At 32.0% G+C, this 22,916-nt stretch overlaps 1 protein-coding gene across 1 annotated transcript in view; it reads left to right on the top strand.

Annotated features, from left to right (window-relative positions):
• The window catches only part of LOC118184637 (very long-chain acyl-CoA dehydrogenase, mitochondrial-like), a 76,308-nt gene that overhangs the window by 45,233 nt on the left and 8,159 nt on the right, over positions 1-22,916 (top strand). The window contains exons 9-11 of the mRNA XM_085824268.1: positions 13,099-13,287; positions 13,394-13,637; positions 17,427-17,605. Of these exons, the coding sequence (XP_085680394.1) occupies positions 13,099-13,287; positions 13,394-13,637; positions 17,427-17,605 (612 nt within the window). The remainder of the gene's footprint in view (positions 1-13,098; positions 13,288-13,393; positions 13,638-17,426; positions 17,606-22,916) is intronic.

The following is a 22,916-nucleotide window of genomic DNA, read 5'->3' as shown; positions in this document are numbered from 1 at the left end:
TGATATGTAGATATAGTATAACATCTTGAATGTATTTCCTTGTTTGGAAAATCTTTACCAGAACAATTTGGTTGCAAGTTTTGAAGAAGATTGTGCAAGCTACATGAATTTTAACCAGGGGTGCATATGTTTCATATTGAGTAAATCAAAATGATTCCAAAACTGTATTGATTTCAATTTCACAAGTAATAACATTGGAAAATATTTATTCCTGAAAATTATTGCCTAGCCATTTGTGAATTTTTTTGCAAATGTACAAATCAGTGAAAGGTTGTTGTTGTTGGGTGAAATACTGCTGCAGAATTTGTATTTAAACTTTGACATATGAACAAAATGCAAACTGTTGTAATTAGTCAGACATTGTTAGATTATTTATGTACCATTATAAACTTGTTAAAATCGGTAATAGGGTTAGTATGGGCTTCAAAAATCTTAGTTTAGTTATTTATTTTTTAGGATTTCTGGTACATAAATGTGCTTAATTTTGGCCAAAATTTGCAAACAATTCTTACTTTTTATCATCTGACATTTGCATCTCTTTCCTGTGACTGCCATTCTGAGTGTTAATTAACATTTTGTATGCCTATGGAATTCAAAGCACGGGGTTCACAAACTAATGATCAGAGTATTGTTTTTGTTTGTGATATTGCAGAGTCATTTGTCAACTAGAATATTTGTAAACCAAATCAAGTTTCCCATGATTAATGTAAAATGGATTTATTCATTTCTGGACTGCAGATGATTGCTTATTTAACTTTTAAAGGTAATATTTTGTGCATAAATCACAACTCAAATCTGACGGTAATCATTAAATATTAAAAAAAAAAAAAAAGATTCACACAGTATTAAATAGATTACAAAGAAGTCTACTTAGGTTGAAAAATGAAGATGTTTTTGTGTGGATGTGAAATATTCTTCCATGAAAACTTCATCTTTTCCGTGTCTCTTAAGTGCCCCACTGCTTTAGACTAACTAGGCTTCTATTTCACTCAAAATTTGTCCTGTGTGATTTGTGTGTGTTAATGTTTTTGAAGTGGGACATGGCATTATTGAAATTTCTTATGCTCCACCTTTCTACCCATTATGAGATTAATAGTATTACTTAGAAACTTTATATTGTACTCTAGTGTGCACAAGTTTCACAAATGAGAGAAATTAAAGTTATATTTCTTTCTTCTTCCTTTTATTGCTGCTTCCAAAGTTGTAATTCTTTCCTGTGGAGCTCATGTTATGGTCCTCTAGCAACTTAACATCTTCTAGCTTATGGTTTTGTTCAAAGACATAATATCATAGGTACCGCCCGCCCCCCCCAAAAAAAAGATCTTGAAGTTTCTACTATGCCACCTAATTTGACCATATATCTTTGCTGAAGTGCTTCTTTCCTGTAAGTCAAGTGCTGTCAGTCTTTGTTATTGAGAACTAAGCTATGGTGGGCTCATCAGTGGTTCAGTTGAACTTGTAATTAAAACAAAAACACTCCACGTAATAACACCACAATGGACTCTATCACTAATTTATTATTTGTTCAGAGGGCCAAATAACAGGATTCGTATGGTCCTTAAAAGTCTTTAGATTTTTAGGAATCGATTTTTGGCTCTTAAAAGTTCTTAATTTTGGCCAAAATCAGCAGAAGTTCCTTAATTTTAATAATCTGAAATTTTTCTGTTTTTACGACTGCCATTTTGAGTGTGAATTAGCATTTTGGAGGAATATTTTTTTTTGCGATTCACTGACATATATGGTTATCTTTTGAATGGGTTCAGGGGTTATAATTAGTTTCTATTTCTAATATAAATGATGGGCTACTCGTTTCTAAGCACGAAGTGAAACATAAGCATTTCAAAATTCGTTTTTTCTAATAAAGAGCTCTTAAACAACTTTTTGCTTTTGGGGATGTGAGTTCGTTTATTAAACGGTTCTAAATGTGGCGACTTATCAATATTTTGGTGATTTTAAGATCAGTTTCTACAGAAAATTTTTCAATTTTTTTTAAAACATCGTAATAATAAATTTCATTAAAATAATGGTAATATATTAAAATTATATTTAAAAAATAACATTAAAATAAAACATTCTTATTTTTGGTGTCATATTAGAAGTTTCATTTTGGCAACAATAATTTGAATCTGAAAAATAAACAAGGTTTAATGCTATAAAGCACAATATACAAAACAGCTCTTAGTAGAAGCAAAATTAGCTATGTAATTAATTAAAAAAAGTCTTCTTTTTAATTTTTTCATACTAAGAGTTTTTCCCATGTAATTGTCTCAGAATACGCATCAGTTTTCTCTATAAAATTAATTTTATGCTTTTTTTTTTTTTTTTCCAAAATATTGTTGACTTTTTGGTGTTACAGAATTGGTAGGGATAATTTTTCTTTAGGATTTTAGACATTGCAGCTGGGAAAGTTTAGAAGGATTTGAAGGCAAGATTTATAGACCCACAATTCTAGAAGATTCGAGAAATATGTGACAAAATGAAAAATGTCTCGGTACTTACGTATTAACGCAACCAGGTCAAAATTCGCATAAATTGCCAAATTTGGCGACCCTACTTACGGCAACCCTATGTGTTATACGTAGTTTTGTAAAAAGAGCATGGGGAGATTCACAAAATTTTCCTGCATTTTCGTGCAAATTTTTGAAATTTATGAGAAAATAGCAGTGTAGATGGATAAAGTCAAGAGTGTGCGCAATGCCATTTTTGTGCAATTCTGGGATATATTTTTAAAGTAGAAATAAGTCGACGTGTACATGGTTATGGTGAATACGGTTTTCAATCAGTGCTAAAAGCAATAGCCAAAAGATTTCTGCCGAAAAAATAATTCTGCAACTTATTCAAATTCGAAACCGGAAGGGTTTAATTGCTATTTTATATTTTAAAACAAAATAATATAAAAAACTGTATTAAAAATTATCTGTAATTAATAAATGTACATTTTCTTTCTATTCATACGTTTTTACTCAAACTTACAAATCGCGCCAACCTGGTTGCGATAATACGTAAGTACCAATGTCTCCATGGTATCAACACGTAATTGATGTATTTTACAGAAAGTTTGCTATGAATTTCTTACTTTTTAAAGAATGTAATATTTGAATGTTTTACTTCTGATACTAGAACCTTAACATGTTTATCTTCCCTTTATTTTCCCTACTTTTCACTAGACACAAGCATGGAAAATATCAAAAATGTTTCTAATCTAATCATATGGGCAGGCATTATAGAAAGGAATTTTTTTATTAATAAAGAAATTGAAAACTTAGAATTTAAAAGATTAATCTAATATGTCTTAATGCATCACACTCATAGCTGGCACTAGGCATTTTCCCACCTGATGCAATCTCTGTGGATCCTAAATTCCGCTGCTTAGTGCCAAGGTTTCTAAAATATCCTAAAGGTTTGTGCATTCGGGTAGCTCAGCAGTCATTGGCTGCCTGTTTGTGACGTAGCTCGTAGACCCGTCTTACTCTTGTTTATGTCGTGTTTACGAAATATGCCAGCATCCTATTGATATTTTGGAATGTAGAACGCTTTATGAAACATTATTTTTAAATTATGTTATATGCTATTAAAACAAAACAACATTTTATTGTGTTTATACTTTCAAGTTGCGAAAAATATATGAAATTAATCATTGTTCACGCAGTTGAATTAAACTAAACTGGCAAGTCATTAAATATACTATTTTTTACAAATGTATTTCAGCTACTGCGTAAAACAGTGTGTTTAAGTATGTTTATAATTTATTGAGCTATGTTTCAGTTTTCGCCGCATCACATAAACTGTAACAAATTAGTAATGAAATTTTTATAATGTTGCATATTTTAGTTTTGTAATTATTTTTTTTTTTTTTTTTTTTAATTTTTCAGAAAATTTCACCTTCTATCATAATTTTGGGTGAAATATATCGAATCCGGAGATGTTTGATTAGAATATTTTCTTTGTATACACTAAGTTATAATTTTCTGTAAAATATGATTATATAAAAGCAACAAGAATACCTTTGTTTTTAGTAAATTAGTTTAGAATTTTTATCCATAATTTGAAAGGCAAAACTTTACCTTCACAAGTAAAGCATTTTTGATGGTTGATCAACCATTACCCTAAGATGGCCATTTCTAAAATTGATAAGTATTTCTGAGAATATAGGTATTGATACAGAGCATCACTTCTTTAAAATGACCATCTTCATATAAGTATCAATTAATCTGTAATTACAGGCTGTCACCTTAGAAGTTATTCACTATGAATATGCTTGACTGAAACACTATTCGATAAACTTCATGATTTATTTTGTAATGTGTGAGAAATATTTTAAGTGATGTTGAAATTGTGCATACTTAGACTAATAAGACTAATTTTACTAAACAGATTTTTTTTTTTATTTAATGACATGTTAGTGGAGTTCTTGATTTGAGGGAAATTTATTATGTGTTATATCCTTAGTATCTGGATTACATTTTGTTTTTATGTAACTATTATTGCACACAGATACAGTACATCGTGTTCCAGGCATTTTTAATCACACATTTAAACCAACACCACGCAAATACAGCAGAACAGCGTCGGCGGGAAGGAATTTGGGTCTACTAGTGACGTGTTAGTGACGTCATAGAGCATGCGCAGTAGCTGTCGCTTTAAAAATGCGCCAACCTTATAAGAAAGTATTTTACTGATCTTGCGTTGTGCCTTTCTAAATTCTGCTTCCAATGCCAAAATTCTAAAAGTTTTGCCATTTCTAGATTTTGTTGTTCGGTGTGTCACAAACATTCTGCAACATCAGCTCTGAACCGGCCTTTACCATATATATTTCATATTTCTTCTAAATGTTCATATTACTTAGCCCCTTTTTCTATGCATTTAGTGTTTTTTAGAATAACAGAAGTCCTTAATTAAATCCAAAAATTCTGAAATGAAAAGGAAATGTGTTGAAGAAAGAAACTGAATACATAAAGAAAATTATTCTTCAGAGATATGTGCAGTTATTATTACATAAATTACACAACTGTTTATCAGACTTTGCTATAATTTCCCATTTCTATTTCCTCATATGATAGAGTTACTGAGCCAGATTAAATTAAAATTAAATTGCTGTTACTGAATTCTTTGCTGTCTTTGACCACTACTCCACATTTTTAGTTCGAATTTGACTGTTCTTGTTGAATTACGTCACCGTGAGCTGTAGTTGATTTTATTAGCGTCAGAACATGCTTTTATGTTCTAAGTTCTTTTTAAATAAGAGGCTTATTTAAACCTTTGTCTGATATTGTAGTTACTTTTAGACATAGCAATAATATGCTTTACGTCTGTCGGGTTTTTGGATTATTAACAGATCCGTGGAGAGGTTGACAAGTTAGGAGATAAAACACATAGAAATTAGCGAGAGCGTTAGTTTGCATATTGAGACAAATCTCTAATTGTTAGAAAAGATGCTTAAAGAGAAGGAAATCAATATAAACTAGCCAAAATGTTTGCGAAGGTTTAATTAAAATTACGGATAAATATTTTTTTGAGTGTTGTTGTTACAAAACATAAATGTTTTGTAGCTTTTAATGTGTAATTATCCTTATATCATTTAAGAATCAATGTCATAAATTAGATTATTTTAAACTGTGAAATTTTATTAGATTTTGATTTAATGGGGCTTTTTAACAAATATTGTTAAAAAATAAACTTTAATAGTGGCCATGTAAATCCATAATGACTAAGGTTATCAAACTACCTAATTTTATTATTTATAATTAACTGCTTACCCTTAAAATTATCTCTACATATTAAAGTGAGTTATTGCCTTTCATTAATACTCACTGTGATCACAAGATAAAATACAAAAATGTAAAAATTCAAGTAAAACTTATTCTTTGCATCTGGTGAGATTTAAAATAATACAAAATAACTTATCACCTCTAGTGCTTTGATGGCTTATTGGAACCTTAAAGTATATTAACTGGGTTACAACGCCTTTAACTCTACATGTACCTGTGTCACTAACTTCATCAAACAGAGCCTGACTAACTTTCAACACTTGCCAACAGGCCTTTCAGGTTTGTTCTAATCAGCAGGTCTCTCTTTAGGTAAGCAGCAGTGGTGACAACATTCAGTCTTTTGTTATGAATCATGCTGGTTATGATCTTAATTCTCATTTTAACCTATGCTGTTTGACATAAAATCTACCTTCTATTTACTAAACCTCTAGACTGACCAAGTATGTGACAAAATGAGGCATAAAAAAATCAACATAAAGCTAACTGTTAGTAAAACATAAATGTCACTTATCTTCTTTTAAATAATATGTCCATCCATTATAAGTGTAAGATACTTAATGCTACTTGATAAATTGCTTAACATTTATTTTATTCTCAAACTTATTAATAATTATGTTAATTAATTCATGTTTAGTAATAATGCATACTACTTAGGAATCTATTTTATTTTTAGGGTGGTATTACAAAAGAGAAGTTCAGGCATAGATAATATTTTGAATGAATTTATTCAGGTCCCATTTGCTCATAGGTCCTTAATTTTTTCATTAATGATTCTTAAAAGTACTTAATTTTTGAATGCAGAAATGTGTACGGACCCTGAATAATTCATATCACTCGGGGGTGTCTCTGAACACACTCAAAAAAAGTGGCCACGAGGTGGTGCTACAAAACAAACATTGGCGTCATCTCTTAGCACATTTAGAATGCAAAATATTAGACATTTTTTCACAGATGATGCCTCAGGTGTCAATGTACCACCAGGCCTTGAATGTTGCAAGTATTCAATAATAAATTAACAAACACAAGCTATATCAAATACCATTCCATAACACTAAATTATATCAATTTCAAGCATAAAACTTGATAATAATAATGATAATTATACAATAATACAGTAATACTCAAAACTAGATAATTAACTATGAATAAAAGAATTAATCAGCTGAAAGTTTTTCATTAACAAAAGGCAAAGGTACAACCTTCATCATTGACCTTTTATAGGTTCCACTTTTATCTTTAAGCATCACAACTCGAATAATATTATCTTGATCTGGATAGATTCTAATAATTTCAGCTGAATGCCACTTTAAAGGGAAACAGTTATCCGAATCCTTTACTAAATCTCCTTCCTTTATTTCTTTCTTTTATACCATTTAGGTCTAGTAAATGTTGTTAAGATATTCTGATGATCATTTGTTTCCTAAGATTTTCCATTAGTTCCTGAGCCACTTGCCATCTACTCAACCGACTTATAGGATTCAGTAAAATTATATTCATGTAATTTAGTTAAGGATGAGCCAATAAGAATGTGAGCAGGTGTCAATACATCAATACCATTTGGATTATTTGAAATGGGCCAAGAGGGTTGTTGTCTTGTTCATATTACATGGAACAATGGTTGCCAGAGGCTACTCCGAAGAGTGGTTGGACTTCTATTTTCCACCCCCAATACTGAGGGAGAGCACCCTGGGGGTATTCGGGGGTCTTCCACCCCTCTCCCCTTCCACCAATCCACACGAGAGGACTTTCGACTCGTCACATATTTAGAGTGACGCCATGCCGCACCGACAATATACATTTATAAACATCCATGTCTTCTCCAGAATTTGAACCAGGGCCCTTAGGTACTGTAGTTGGCCCTAACCACTATACCGTCTGGGCGATGGGTGAGAGTTAAGAACAGATTCAATCTGAATAATTAGAGGCAAAAATTCTTCATAAGTTCAAATTGTTTTTACCACCACATGCTTCAAGTGATGTTTAAGGGATTTTACACTGGCTTCCCATAAACGTTGAAACTGAGGAGTAGAGGGAGGATTAAAATGCCAATTTATGCCTTCAGTAGCTAAATTTAATTTCTTCGTTCATACTCTTTAAGTAAGTATATTAGAATTGCTGTTAATGCTCTATGAGCATGTACAAAATTTCTGTTGCCATCACTGAAAATATCTGGGGGTTTGCCTCGCCGCACTATAAAGCATTTAAGTGATGCTGTAAACGCTGCACTTGTTACATCATTTTCAATCTCAAAGTGCAAGACCTTTGTGAAACAAGCAAAATGCATGCAAACACGTTTCATACCTGTTTACTTGTACCTACAAAATTTTATCACAAAGGGATCACAGAAATCAAGTCCTAGTCTAGCAAAACACTAGATATGGTCACTCTTGCAGTTGATAAATCAGCCATTTGTTGCTGTGTAGACTTAGAATTTACCCTTTTACAAATTATACAATTAGATATAATTTTTCTAATTACATTTCCTGCAGACACAATTCAAAATTTACTTAGTGACAGTGTTGTTTTCGCATCTGCATGAAAATAATTAATCATAATTACAGTAAAATTATGTTTGGCTGGCAGAACCATAGGATATTTTCTCATTTCATGTTAACTCACTGTTTTTTAGTCTGCCACCCATCCTGAGTATACCATTATGATCCAAAAATGAATGCAAATTTAAAGGTTTACTACCATTAGGAATGGGAGCACCCCTTTCTAAGCGCTAGATTTCTGTCACAAATGAAGTCCATTGAATGTTGTTCACATTACACAATAAAGCACAATAAAGTTCACTGGTTGTCAACTCTGCCGGTAGGGTGCAGTAGATGTCTGGTGTTATACAAGAATCTCTTGCACCAAGCCACTACTCTTAGCAGTTTGTTGTAAGATGAGCATTCATTGGTTGCATCTAAAGGCTCAAAAGTGTTAATGAGTGCACATATTTCACTTACTACTGTCAGTTTTAATTCACGAAGAACCAGTTCCTCAGTTTCCACAGGGATATCGTATTGGCATTCAATCACCACAGACTGTAGTAGAAATGGGGGACTACACTAACTCAGTTTGCGCAGTTGAAGTTTGACTGGATCAATATTTCTTGATATGAGATCCTTAAGGTTTTGTTTAGAAGGGGCATTTTTCCACTATTCAACCACAGATAAATTCTGAGTGATTAATATTGAATTAGCAGCAAAAGCTTTGAGGTCTTGCTTTTGTTGCTAATTAAATTTCTTTCTTAACCATGCTAGTACATTGGTGCTGTCTGTCCAGAAGAAGATTTTAGAAATCTCTAGTGTTAGTGCACTTAAGACTCTTCTCATCAATATAATCAATAGTACAGCAGCACTGAATTTGAGATGTGGTATAGAGATACACTTTAGAGATGCTAGCCGATGCATCCAAAGTCGATTGAATATTTTTTATTGTCATGACTCACTTCCTGCAAAAACATCTCTCTTTTTTTTTTTTTTTTTTTTTTGTTCACAAAGGAAATTTGTCATGTGATGCTTCTTCCTACAAATACCACAATGAATTTATTGCTCCACTTTGTAATTTCCTAAACAATTGAAACGCAGATGTTTATATTGTACTAGCTTAACTCTGTCATTTCTTGCCATATTTTTATAAATAGGGCATTTATACGAAGGATGAATTTCATTGCATGATGAAATATAGTTTGATTTTTTATATTAGTTAGAAGAACCATTGGCACATTTCTGGGATAACTGATTTTATTACTCAACTTAGAAATATCAGCCACAGATTTTCCTTTTGATTTATAATATAAATCTGTCTCTATAGCCAGTTCTACAATTCTACAGAAATTTGCTTGCCTGTAGTTATGTGCTTAAATGCGCATAAACCTCTTTATCAAGTGTGTGACATATTTTTTCAGATGCCACTAATTGTTTTAATGCTCAGTTTCAAATAATAATCCCAGCTCATAGTTAATCTAGATGCAAACTGCACATAAGTTTCCTTCGTTGCAGCTCCCTAAAATTTTCTAAACAAAGTTGGGAGGAAGGCTTGGATTCTGTTATTACTGTTGCTTTAATCTTTGAATAATCTCCAAGTTTGTCATCTTTAATGTATGTAATAACATTTGTGACTTTCCTTGTAACAGATTTAGAAGAAGAATTTCCAATTTAAACTTCTCTGGAACATTTTTAGAAAAGAACATTTTTTCCTTTCTAAGGAACATTTTTTCCTTTCTAAAGTTGAAAAGAAATAACCCCAACCTTCTGGTCTATTTGGAATTTGAATTGTTAACATCTATATGCTTTTAATAAGGGAGTCTAGAGATCTGTACTTTCCCTTTTCTCATATTACATTAGACTTTCTTTGAGTCTGCTCACAATCTCGTAAGCTCTAGTTGCAATTTCATTTGTTCAATTTTTGATTTCTCGAGTTCAAGCAGTCGGCTTTCATCACTTAATATTATTTGCTATGTCTTCAACTAATGCAGGGTCATTTTTATATCTTTCACTGTTTTTAATTATACAATTTTAATTATGTTATTTAGTAAGATACTGATAATCTTCCCCCTTTTTTTTTTTTTTTTTGGACATTTAAAAGTTTTGAAAGTACTTTTACAATTACACAATCATTACATTTAAGGTGTACACTGCACAAAAAAAGGGGGGACAGTTCTGTATCTTCCATTCTACTGGGCCGACTGACAAAATTCAAAAAGCGTTTTTCATGTCTCAAAAGTGCGACTTAGGATATATATTAGATTTATATATAGCATTGTTCTAATATAGGTATTTTGACACAAAATTGGACTTTTTCTGAAATGACATGCCAATACTTTTCCATATTTCGATTCTATGACTCAAATTGTGCCTAAATATTAAATTTTTGTAAAATTTGGTGCAGAATTTATGGAGAAATTCAAGAATTTATCTTGACACATTTTTTTTTCAGTTTGCGCCAAGAATAATTCACTTGGCAAACTTCTTAATTTGTAGCAACCTATTTTCCTTTCCCTTTTTTCTATTGTAAGCGAGCGGGAAAAATGTCATCCTTCATTATTTTAAATAATTTTAACAAAGTATGTAAACCACATTTGGCATTATTATTGCTTATAATAAATATGTCTAATTTCAGAATGTTTCAATATGTAAATTCATGTATATCCTAGGAAATTTTGAATAAAAAATTCTTAATTTTTTGCAGGTATGCTTAGAAATACATCTACTTTAAGATGAGGGTAAACATTTTATAGGCTATAATTCAATTTTTTGAAAATTTTTTAAACATATGAATTTAAAAAATAAATCATAAAAAATGGGCAAATTTTTTTTGGGGGGGAATGAACCTATATTTCATATTCTGTGAGAAGGAATCAAGTAAGTTTAACTAAAAAAGAGATATTAATAAATATATATCAAATTCAATTAACATTAAGGAACTAAAATTTCGAGAGCTAATTTTTTAAAACCTATTCATGTGATTTGTACAAAACTTGGCAGTTTGGCGTAACTAGAGTCATAGAATCGAAATTTGGAAAAAAAGTTGGTATGTCATTTCAGAAAATCCTATGTTAGAACAATGCTATATATAAATCTAATACATATCCTAAGTCACGCTTTCAATACATGAAGCAAGCTGAATTTCGTCAGTCGGCCCACCCACTAGAACAGGAGATGTTAGAACTGTCCCTTTCTTTTTTGCACAGAGTACCTTCTAATTAAGCATAATCTACAAGTTTTCTTTTCATGATGCTTGTCTTCCAAATTTGACATACATTCTACCAAATTTGGCACACGTGTTTTCACTGTACAGTTATCTTTGGTGGCATAACAGTGGGCCCCTCAATAGTTCAAGTTAGACTTATATTTAAAATAAAAAATGTGACACAAAAACATCACAGGGAACTGTATCACTAATTTATTATTTGTTCAGAGATCCAAATAATTCACATCTCTCAGTGGCATATCAGAACATTCAAAGAACTAGAAGAAGTGGCCACAAGTTAGCATTATGAAACAAGCATCGCTGTCATCTCTTGGCACATTTAGAACACAAAATATTACTAATTTTTCACTGATGGTGCCTCTGGTGTCAAGAAATGGATGATATTAAAATTATTTTTGAGAAGGCCCTTTCTATTAATTATATGGCATAGGGTACCTCAAAACACATTTAAAAATCATGTTGATGACTTAAGTGTTCTTAGTTTGAGACACAATTTGTCATCTGAGGTACTTTTTATTCAATACATTTTTGTTGCATTTTTTTTGTTTGCATTTATAATTCGTTTGTGAACCGAATTTTTGTGAAGTGAAGCATTCATTATCCAAGGTTCTACTAAAGCCTTTGTTGATAATCCTTAACTCAGAAAAATTTGAATATAAATTTTAAATAAAATATTAGATTATTGTTGTAGCACTAGTCACTTGTGTATGAGTGAACTTGGCATTGTTATTTTCATGGTTGCTTCTAATGGCATACATTTATCAGCTGTTGAATTCTTCATGTTAAATATGGTGGAAGATGCAAAATATCAAATTTTATTTCAAATGAAATGGTAAGAATTAGTAATCTAAGCATAAAATACAGAATTAGTAAGCTAAGCATCATGGCCATTTATTGAAGAATTTAGAAGGGAAAAAAAAAAAAAAAAAAGGCAGAAGTAGCATAAATTAGAAACTCTCAAAGTGAAATTATTTTCAGTACCAAACCTGAAACACAAATAGCTACAAAACTACTTGTACAAATTTTACAAAATGTGGTGGTTGTGAACTGTTCGAGGTATAAGGATGGATCGATCTATGGGGAAAATTTACTTACTTAAATATGGCAAATACATAAGGCCTGAGAGAAAGGATGCTTCTGTTGAGCTCTTCGTAATGGGAGTCATTTTTTATTCACATTACGCATGAGGAAAACCCTGAAAATACCAATGCTGTGAGCCCTTTCAATGGGGTTTAAATCTACATTTGATCTACCAGAGCAAAAGCTAAACCACTTCAAATAAAGGAGGCCAAATCAGCATATTTTTTCAGAAAGTGCCAATTTGGCATTTAAAAAGTTTATTAGCACAAAGTTATGTATGAATCTAATTTATATTATAAGTTGCCATTTTGAGGCATCAAAAAGTGTAGGTTGAGTTTTGGTCAGTCAGCAGCTGAGAAGCATGACCTATAGAATTATCCTTTCTTTTGCTTAATTTACCATGGTAATTTTAAATTTTACTTTGTCATTTTTTATTAGCTTTAAGTTTTGTTTTCCTATGATGCATATTAATCTTTTAAGAAAATGACTAATTTACTTAGCAGTTGAAATGCAGAATATGAATTTACCTTTTCATTGCTATTTCCAGATTGCAATGAATATATTGAACAATGGGAGATTTGGTATGGCTGCTTGCCTTTCAGGAACAATGAGAGCAGCAATTGAAAAGGCCACTGATCATGCTATAAATAGGACACAGTTTGGTAATAAAATATGTACATACGGCACAATTCAAGAAAAAATTTTTAGAATGTGTATGGCTGAGTACATAACAGAAGTATGCATTGAATTTAACTAATTATGTATATGCCATGTAAAATATTCATTGATATTCTTATGACTATTTATATTCCTTCTCCTTCAGAATTTATTTTTCCTTTTAGTCAATGGCTTATATGGTATCTGGAACTATGGATCGTGGCTATGTAGACTTCCAGTTGGAAGCAGCTATAAGCAAAGTGTTTGCATCAGAAGCTGCTTGGTTTGTTGTTGATGAAGCTATACAAATCATGGGTGGCATGGGATATATGCGCTCTGCTGGGCTGGAACGTGTGTTGAGAGACATACGTATTTTCAGAATTTTTGAAGGCACTAATGACATTTTGCGTCTCTTTGTTGTTCTTACTGGTATGCATTCTTTTTATCTATATATATATAAAATCAAAGTGTTTGAAGTTTAATAATAACATTATATAGCATTTCTTTAAAGCTTTTGAATATCGTTAACATTTCAAGAAGCTTTCTCCTATATAATATAAGATTAGCACAAAAGAAGTGGACATGCTCATATTTTTACAAAAGCAAGAGTTTTAATAGCAAGCTGAAGTATTATACTTACGCAGTTAAATAGTATAGTTTACCATGCCCGCTCCAACTATGAGTATAAACATGCAAGCGCCATTCAAACCGATTTATCGACAAAATAGGATGGATGGAATATGAATCATACAGTGGGGAATTTTTTCCGTTCCAATTATTTCCCTACTTATTTTTATTGCATTCAAAGAGTACAGATTTAAAGAGGCAGAAAATTACTTTGGAGTAATCTAAGATAATATGATGATTATCTTTTGTAATTAACTAATTTTGTGAATTATTATATTTATATATATATATATATTGTTAAAAATATGAGTGCTTTCAAAGCTTAATTTTACTCTCTCTCTCTCTCTATATATATATATTTATAATAAAATAAATTATTGTCATTGTATAATAATTGTTATTATAATGATTTAATTATTATATTTTATTGTATAGTTTTATTGCAGTGAATTCTAATGTAATAATTATTGTACTTGATTATAATAATTTTTATATATCTTTGAACTAAAATATATGTACATTAATATACACTAAAAAGGAAAAATTTCCTAATAATTAATATATTTAATTAATTATAATAAGTAATATATTTCTTTTCGATTTCAGAGCTGAAATCTGTATGCGTTATTATACATAATTGAAGCAGGGAGGAACAAAAACAGTTCTTACATAAAAGATTACAATAGTGTCAATAGTCATCTGAAATAAACTACATTCACGGAAGACCCCCCCCCACACACACACACACTCAAAAGGGATAGCAAAGTTGCCAACTCTCCCGATTTAGGCGGGAGACTCTTGATTTTTGACCACTCTCCCGCCAACCCGATTTACAATATATTTCTCCCGACTCTTAAAATTTCTCACGATTTTTATGCAACTTGGCTTAATACTTTGTTATATGAATAAAAAAAAAGTGCTTTTGGACGTCTGAAAGCAATTGAATTTTCTCTACATTATATCTAAAACAAAACCTCGTGAATCAGATAGCTTCTGCTTTGTGAGTGAGAGCATTATACGTATCCAGAAACGTCATTCTCCAGTTCTCCAATGGGCTTCGAGTTCCACTGCGTGTCAGCTGGCATATATTAGCCAATGAGAACAAAGCAAGTTGTTATTTGGACGTTCTTTAGTTATTTCGTTCATTTTGTCCTGAGTTGTGTGAGTACATGTGCCTTGGGGAAATAGTTTTAGAAATTATCATCTTTTGTTATGTCTGCGAGAAAGGTTAAATACTCGTGTATGTTTCAAAAATCATACACAGTTGACTTTCCTTCCATTATTTCCTCAAGGAAATGTAATAAGTTTGCGATGTGTACCGCCTGTTGTTGCAATTTTTCGATTTCGTATGGTGGAAGGGCGGATGTTCTCAAACATGTGCCTACACAAAAACACAAGGATAACATGAGTAGTTTTTAAAAAAACGAAAAATTAAATTTGTCTTCGGAAACAAAGGACCAAAAAGTTATTAATGCAGAATGTCTGTTCTCTGCCTTTTTACTGGAGCACAACCTGCCACTGAATGCATCGGATCACACTGCAACATTATTTAGAAAAATGTTTCCTGATAGTGAAATCGCTAAGAAATACTCAAGGTGCAAGAATCAAAACAGGTGAAATTGTTAAAGAAATGGGTTTGAAAAATAAATCTTCAGTTATTGATTGCATTAAAACAGCTCCGTTCTGCCTCTCTACGGATGGAAGCAATAATACCAATTCAAAACTGTATCCAATTATTGTTTCTTTTTTTGATCCAGAGTCTTCAGAAATTGAGTGCAGTTTACTTTATGTTCCCGCTTTAGAAGGACATTTGACAGGCTTTTATATAGCACAGCTAATTATTAAAACTTTAAAAGAAAATGCAGGCCCTCTGGATAATTGCTTAGTACTTGGTGCCGATAATGCACCAGTATTGGTAGGCTTGGAAGACTGTGTTGCAGACATCTTAAGAAAGGAAAATTCAGATTTTCAGATTATGAGGTGCACCTGTCACCTCTTAAATTTAGCAGCTGAAAAAGGGGCAGCTTCTTTACCAATAAATGTGGATGACCACATTGTTGATATTTATTATTATCTTGAAAGGAGTTCTAAAAGGAAGGAAAAATTAAAACAGTTCCAACAGCTGCATAACAGCAGTTTACAATTAGAAAACTTGGATGAAGTTATAAACTCAGCTAGGATTGACACCCAGTGAAGTTTAATTGGAAAACGGAAAGGTGCTGATGGAATTTTAAAATATAGTGAACTGTCTAGAATTATGCTGGCCATCTTGACAGTAGTTACCCATAGTAATGCAGAGTGTGAGAGGATTTTCAGCGTTGTTACGAAAACGAGGAATAAATTTAGATCTAATATTAGTGATGACACATTAGAAAAACTTTTGTTAGCGAAAGCAGGCCTACGTGGCAATTGCTGTGAACAAAATTATGAAGTTTCTTAAAGAAAGCAAAATCTACCACTGTTTATAACATTTGTACGAAAACTGATTAAAGTGACTTTTTTTTTTCCTTAAACGATGCAAGTAATAAAAAAGTTTTTTATGTGTAAGGTATTTTTGTGTTGCTTCCATTTAAGAATTAGTTACTATTTAAAGTTAATTTATTATTAAAAACTATATTTTTATCATTTAAAAAGTCTTTTTAACATTGTGAAAAATCTCCTGATTTCTTTAAAATAATCTCCTGATTTTTGAGTGTCATAAGTTGGCAAGTATGGGATAGATTCCTGTTGGCCTTTTTTTTTTTTTAACTGTAGAAAGAATATTTCCACTAAAAAATATAGTTCTATTATTATTATCGAACCCATGGGGACAAGGTAAGCAGTTTTGTTTTACCTTGATTAATTAGTTAGAAGTAACGATAAGGAAAATAAATAATAATACCCTATCCTAGTGCAGTCCATTTGAGGAATTTTAAAGCAGATAGACTTTACAGCTACTTCCGAGAAAATACATCTTGTTTTTCATCATTTGGGCAGAAACATTTTTTACGGGTCAAACTGACCCGTTTTGCGGTTCTAGGTATAAGTGTCTATAATCAGAAATTTATTTATGTCACACATTTTCAAATTCGGTAAGTTATTGTTTACCTTAAATTATTAAAAGTCATAAAAGGAGTTTCTTTTTCAATTAATATTTTTTGCATGGTGACTAATTAAACATCGGTTTGGGTCAAATTGACCCACTCCTCGGTTGTAGTGTTAAACTAGATGTTTTTGTGATTTTTTTTTAACAATTTGTGAAGTAGTCTTTGTGTAGAGCTAGTTTTTAGAGTTATTTATTTCAGTGGACAATTGCTCTGTATAAACAGGTGTTTTAAGAACTGCTAATTTCTTTTAAATTTAGGGGCAAGAAAATTTTGTAAACCTAAGTAAAATTTACTTATAGTTACTCTTAACATAGTTTTGGGAAGTGAGACCAATCTAGAATTAAAATGATGTATTAGAAATTAATTTTATGGATATATGGTTTTATGTTCTCAGATGCAGGCAGTGCAAAATTGAAATAACTATGTAAATATGCATAACTTTTTATGTGTAATTTTATTTATGTGTGTAATAACTTTTTTATGCATGTGTTAATGCGGTTATAAGGTTTGCAACATGCTGGTGGCCATCTGAAAGAATTGCAAAAGGCACTGAAGAACCCAACATCTAATCTTGGGCTGATTCTGGATGAAGGTGCGAAACGAGTAAAGAGAGTTGTTGGCTTAAGTAGCCCTCCTTCTCTGAATGATTACATTCATCCCAACTTTTCCAGTTCAGGAATCTTGGTAAGGTTTTTGTTTATAAAAACAACTATTATTTTCTCGAAATTAGTGCTTTCATGCTTGAATTTATAAAATATTTTTTTATTTATAAAAGTTATTCATTTTTTGCTGATAATTTCAGAATTTGCAAAAATCTTTTAACCATGAAGTGCAAATGATAAAAATGTATGGCCAGTAATTACAATGCACAAGTTTAAATCAAACAAGAATGCACATTCCAAAATACACATAAAGTACATTTTCAGTCTGACTGTCAACTTGAAGTGCTTATGGTGAGTTGCTTGCATTATTAAGTGAGTGTACCATGAAGACTGTCATGATAATAGTTACATCCGTGTAAGTGAATTTGTTGCATCACAGTCTTAAAAAGAGTGTGCGGATCATTTTCTGGGACAAGGATCATAGTGTTGATAGTTGAATGATGATATAGCCAGTTGTTCTAGCAGGAGATACATAACCATCATGAGGCCTATGGCAGACCTAAAATGACAGTTGTTAGGATGATTATGTAGCAGTGAAAGTTACTGCATGTGCATCCACAGCTTTGCCATTTAAAAAGAACTTGCACATTATAACTGAATATTTAGTGTCATGAAGCACTATTACAAAAAGGATATAGAAACTGGATTGCGTGGACCAGTGTCTGTGATGTCTTCCATCAATACTTTAGGCATCAACAGCAAAGCTTGGTCATGGACGTGAAGCTTAGATTGTATTGGATTTAAGCTGTATCATATACAACAGTGGAAAACAATTTTAGTTTGTCTCAGATGACCAGAGATTTTGCTTGGAAAAAGTTTAGCTGGTACGGCTCACAATACATCTTTGTGGAGTGTCACGCCTAGTGTTAATACCTCATTATTTTTAATGATCCAACAGTATGTTTTAATGGCTGAACACTATATCAGTGACATTCTGGAAACTGTTGTATTAACAATGTTATGCCATTTATTAGGGCCTGCTTTATGGATGGTAATAGCCATCTATGGTGCTGTCAGATCTGCAGAAAAGATGGCTTTACTTGGCCTAAAGTACTTGATGGGATAACATCAAGCACTCTAGGCCAAGTAAAGCCATTTTGCTGTGAGTGAACATGATGATAATTGTAGAATGCCTGGCATCTGGTATTTTGTGTGAACTTACTGAACAGTTGTTGAATGTCCAGCTCTGAATTCTGTGAGGCTTCATTTATGGCTTTTATGAGTCCAGGATGGACTGAATATCCATCTTTGTTGCTGCCAAAGATGAGCGTTCATCATTCAAATATGTAGTGGTTCTGGACCAGTGAGTCTCTGTAAAGAAATTGTTTCTCTTCAGTTTTGATCACTTCATGGTCTTTTCATTGCTTTTACCAAGTTTCTTCTTGATTAAAAAAAAAGTTAATATGCAAATTAATTGGGACAAAGTGACTTTTAATTGGGACAAAGTACTTTTCCAGCTGATGCCAGCAAGTCCCTCAAAGCAATTTCCCTTGCCTTTCATTGGGATATCTGCTTTTGACTGCTAAGAACTAGTTTGAACAATAAATTAGAATTATTGCACTATTTTTAAGCTTGTTTCTGTGAGAAGTTACACTTGCATAATTTTCAAGTACATTTTGCATTTTTCATTTTAGTGTACTAAAAATGGATATAATGTCTAGAAAGAGAGTAAAGAGTATCATACTTAACAATCATATATCCATGACTGTAACAAATGTTACTTCTGCGGTTAGTGTTAGAAAATAGAGCATTTCTCAAATTCTAAGCAGACAAAATGAAACTGGATAATTTTTCTGGAAAGAAAGGAGCAGTGTAAATGTAAATTTGTTCCCTTCTAGCATGTCTAAGGTGTTGTCGATTTGAGGCAAAGGGTAATGTGATTTAGATGTCTGTAAGCTAAGACAATAGGGGATGCCTAAGCCCTAGAGACAGGCTTGATAATATCATTGCCCTGCATCTCCTTCACGTGTTTCCCAACCAATATCTTGTTTTGTGGATCATAGACACCAAGGGTGTTGCTTGGTAAGTGAATGGTTTTCAGTATCGATATTATGATGTGTCACATTTATGTGACCAATGTTAGTAAGCGAGAGTGAAAAGACATCTTTAAATTCGTCTATTAAATGACGTGCAGCTTCAATTTGTGTAGCATTTAAGTCCGTCCTTTCACTTAAATATTTTTAATTCAAGTGGATGCTGCTTCTGATCGATGGAACTTCGCATGATACTTGTCCTTGAGAGCATGAAACAATTTCATCTCCTTTCATGAAAGTACATGGTCTGTTACCTATGTTCAGAATCCTGACAGGCACATTTTCTTTTGCTAAATCTAAAAAGGCAGCCACAATTTAAAGCCCTCATTAAATCAGTAATCTCCTCACACAACCACTTGTGAGTTTTCACTGCACCGCCTATGATGCATTCTATTCTTGGAGGGATAGTAGTATTATCATGAAATTATCAAATTATCCTATAGCAGGCTCATTTCATGAAAACAACTCTAAAACCTGATTGATTCCAACAGCAAAATTCCATTATTAATTCAGTAAAAACTAGCAAAGACCTTAAAAGATATCTTTTGTGTATTGATGCTGATATTCATCCTCCAGCTGTGCAGAATAGAATTGTCATTGGTTGGAAGGCGAGAAAGCCTATTAAAAAACAAACTTTTCACATGGTAGATGAAGCAAGGTGATTGTTGTGGACATTAAATGACTTGGAAAGGGCCATTTTTAGAGATGAAACTCATTTATTTGTTAATGATTACACATCTGACATTGTTAGTCAAAGCAAGGATGAATCAGCCAGACCTTAGCATATCCGATAAACCATAAGATACCCTAAAAGCAAACGTTTTGGAGTTTTTTTTCACTGTGGCTGGCACTGAAAAATCCAGTTCTTGTTGACGGAATGATGAATTCATTAAAGTATATAGAAATTTGAGAATATAGAATTGCGCCATTCTAGAAAAACCTTTGTGGGAACATTTCGACATGACTTTTGCTCCATGCCACAATTCAAAATATATCAGAAGGTTCATTTTTAACAAACAATTTTTTTTTGTTAGATTGGCCTGGAAATTCGCCAGACTTTAACCCGATTGAAAATTCGAAAGGAATTTTCAAGGAACATCTTAGCAAAATGGATTGTACAGCTAAAGAACACGGGGTTCAGAACACTATAAAAGTGGTGTTCCATAATAGAGAAGCAAAAATATATACACAAGACCTATTAGATTCAGTGCTGAAGCACATTTCAGAGGTCATTTGTGCCAAAGGAGAACATATTTCCTATTTGTTTTATTATTATCACTGTATAAGAAGGTATGTACATAAATTATTAAAATATTTGCTTTGTTCCAGTTAATTTGCATACTATAATATATAGATGTACAGGTACAGAATACAGTCCAGTCCATTTGCAAGGAAAGCTAGACCTTTGTTGAAGCTATGAAATGATTACTTTCAATAGAGTATATAATGTATCTCCAGTGTTGTTTAAACTGTTGGTGAAGGTTGCTAAACATTGAATTATATTATTTCACTTTCAGAATAAACACCATTGCACTTAAAAAAAAAAAAAAAAAAAAAAAAAAATCAAAAGTTTGTGAAAATATGCCAGCAGTCTCACATAAGCTTGGCTGGCCAAATAGTGCAGATCTAACTGCAAAACCCTAATCAATATAGGGCATAAGGGTTGCAACCTTACCTGTAAATATCTATGGTTGCTTAGTCTCAAAATAAATAAATAATAAAAGAAGTTCTGGCCGGTCTTTTAAGAAACAATCTGCAGACATTGTAAGAGGATATGAAAATTGATGTATGAAATACTTGTTCTGTATGTTGAAGTAGAGGACTTCAAATGTTTGAGGAATAGATCAGCCAATACTGTAAAAAATTTTAACCTATTCTTGATCAACTTTAGGTCTTTGTTAAGCCTTTATTGAAATAAAAATTCATAGGATGTAAATGGACTGGATTATGCAAATTATTGTAACATTGACACTTGCTTTACTAAACAAATTATGCTTTTAATCATATGAAAAAATGTTTAACATTTTAAAAAAACATAATTTATCACATATCTTTGTGCATATGTTATGTTATTCTTAGATGGCAAAGCACTCAAGGATTATTTGCATAAGAGAAAGAAGCCATTGTAAGTCTTTCTAAGGCTAATTAGCCTGTATTCATATTATTCGTGGGAGAAACCATGAAAACTGTCCATGCCTCCAGAATCTTCAGCTGGATTAGAACCCACATCAAAATACCTGTATTCAGTGCTCTTAACCACTGGGCCATTGGTGCACATATCATCATAAGCAGCTGTATTATGCTATCCTTTAATAGCATTATCCATGCCAGTAATTAGCCGTCTGCCAAGGATTAATACTAAAGTGACAGTTTCATCACTGGTACTCATACCAATGCCTAGGATCGAATGGAGATTTTTGTCAGAAATTTTCACTTTTAGCATGTAAACAAAAAAACTGTTTTGAGATCTTTCTTATCAGATATCCTAATCAGGACATATAGAAAGTTTACAAATTTTGACAGCAGCCAGAAAACGCTGTGAGTTTAAAATTTTTAATAGAATCAAGGATATCCATTCTGAAAAGGCTGTGCTAATTTTTATAGTTATGTAGCAAAGTCTTTGAGTCGCTTTTATCATCTATTGTTCTGTCTTAGCATTTAGATTGTGGCAATCCTTTATGCAATTTTTCCTGAACAGCAACTTTATAACAATCATTGTTTTAACGTCTGCTATCTTCTGCCTGTAGGATAAAGCTTTTACTTAGAAAGAGATGGCAAACCAAAATGCTTCATTTGGTGATTCCCATTAATATGCAGTTAATTTCAATTTATGTTGTGTACTCCTTTGAAAATATTTTCCAATCATGTAGCATTAACATTAGTAAAATAGAAAGAATTTGAATTAATCATGAAAAAATAAGTGAGGGCTGTCTGTTTAAAACCTTTTATGTCCCAAATTACTTTATTTTTTGAAAAAGAGTTTGTAACTGTTTCATTATATTTCTTTATGCATGAGAAACACCTCACATTAAACTCAGAAAAATGCTTTTTTTCTCCCCACAGCTTTTAATTTAAAATTGGGGCTTAAACATCCCTAGGGAAATAAAGGGTTAAGATGAGAGCTGCCATCAGAAAAAAAATTTCTTCAAGAAGTAGATGTGCTTTGCGTCACATTTGAGAAAGAAACAAAAGTTTATACAGCCAGTCTGCTCATCAGCTGGGAATTGAACCTAGGAGGTGAACTACCATGGATTTTACTCACTAAGCTCATAGGACACTAAGATTAACCAGATTCTTTAC

This window comes from Stegodyphus dumicola, chromosome 9 (assembly GCF_044657685.1).
Source record: "Stegodyphus dumicola isolate Sdum_Otavi_A_Nest chromosome 9, ASM4465768v1".
Lineage (NCBI taxonomy): Eukaryota > Metazoa > Arthropoda > Arachnida > Araneae > Eresidae > Stegodyphus > Stegodyphus dumicola.
The sequence above is the reverse complement of the archived record's forward strand: the minus strand, read 5'-3'. Positions and strand labels throughout refer to the sequence as shown.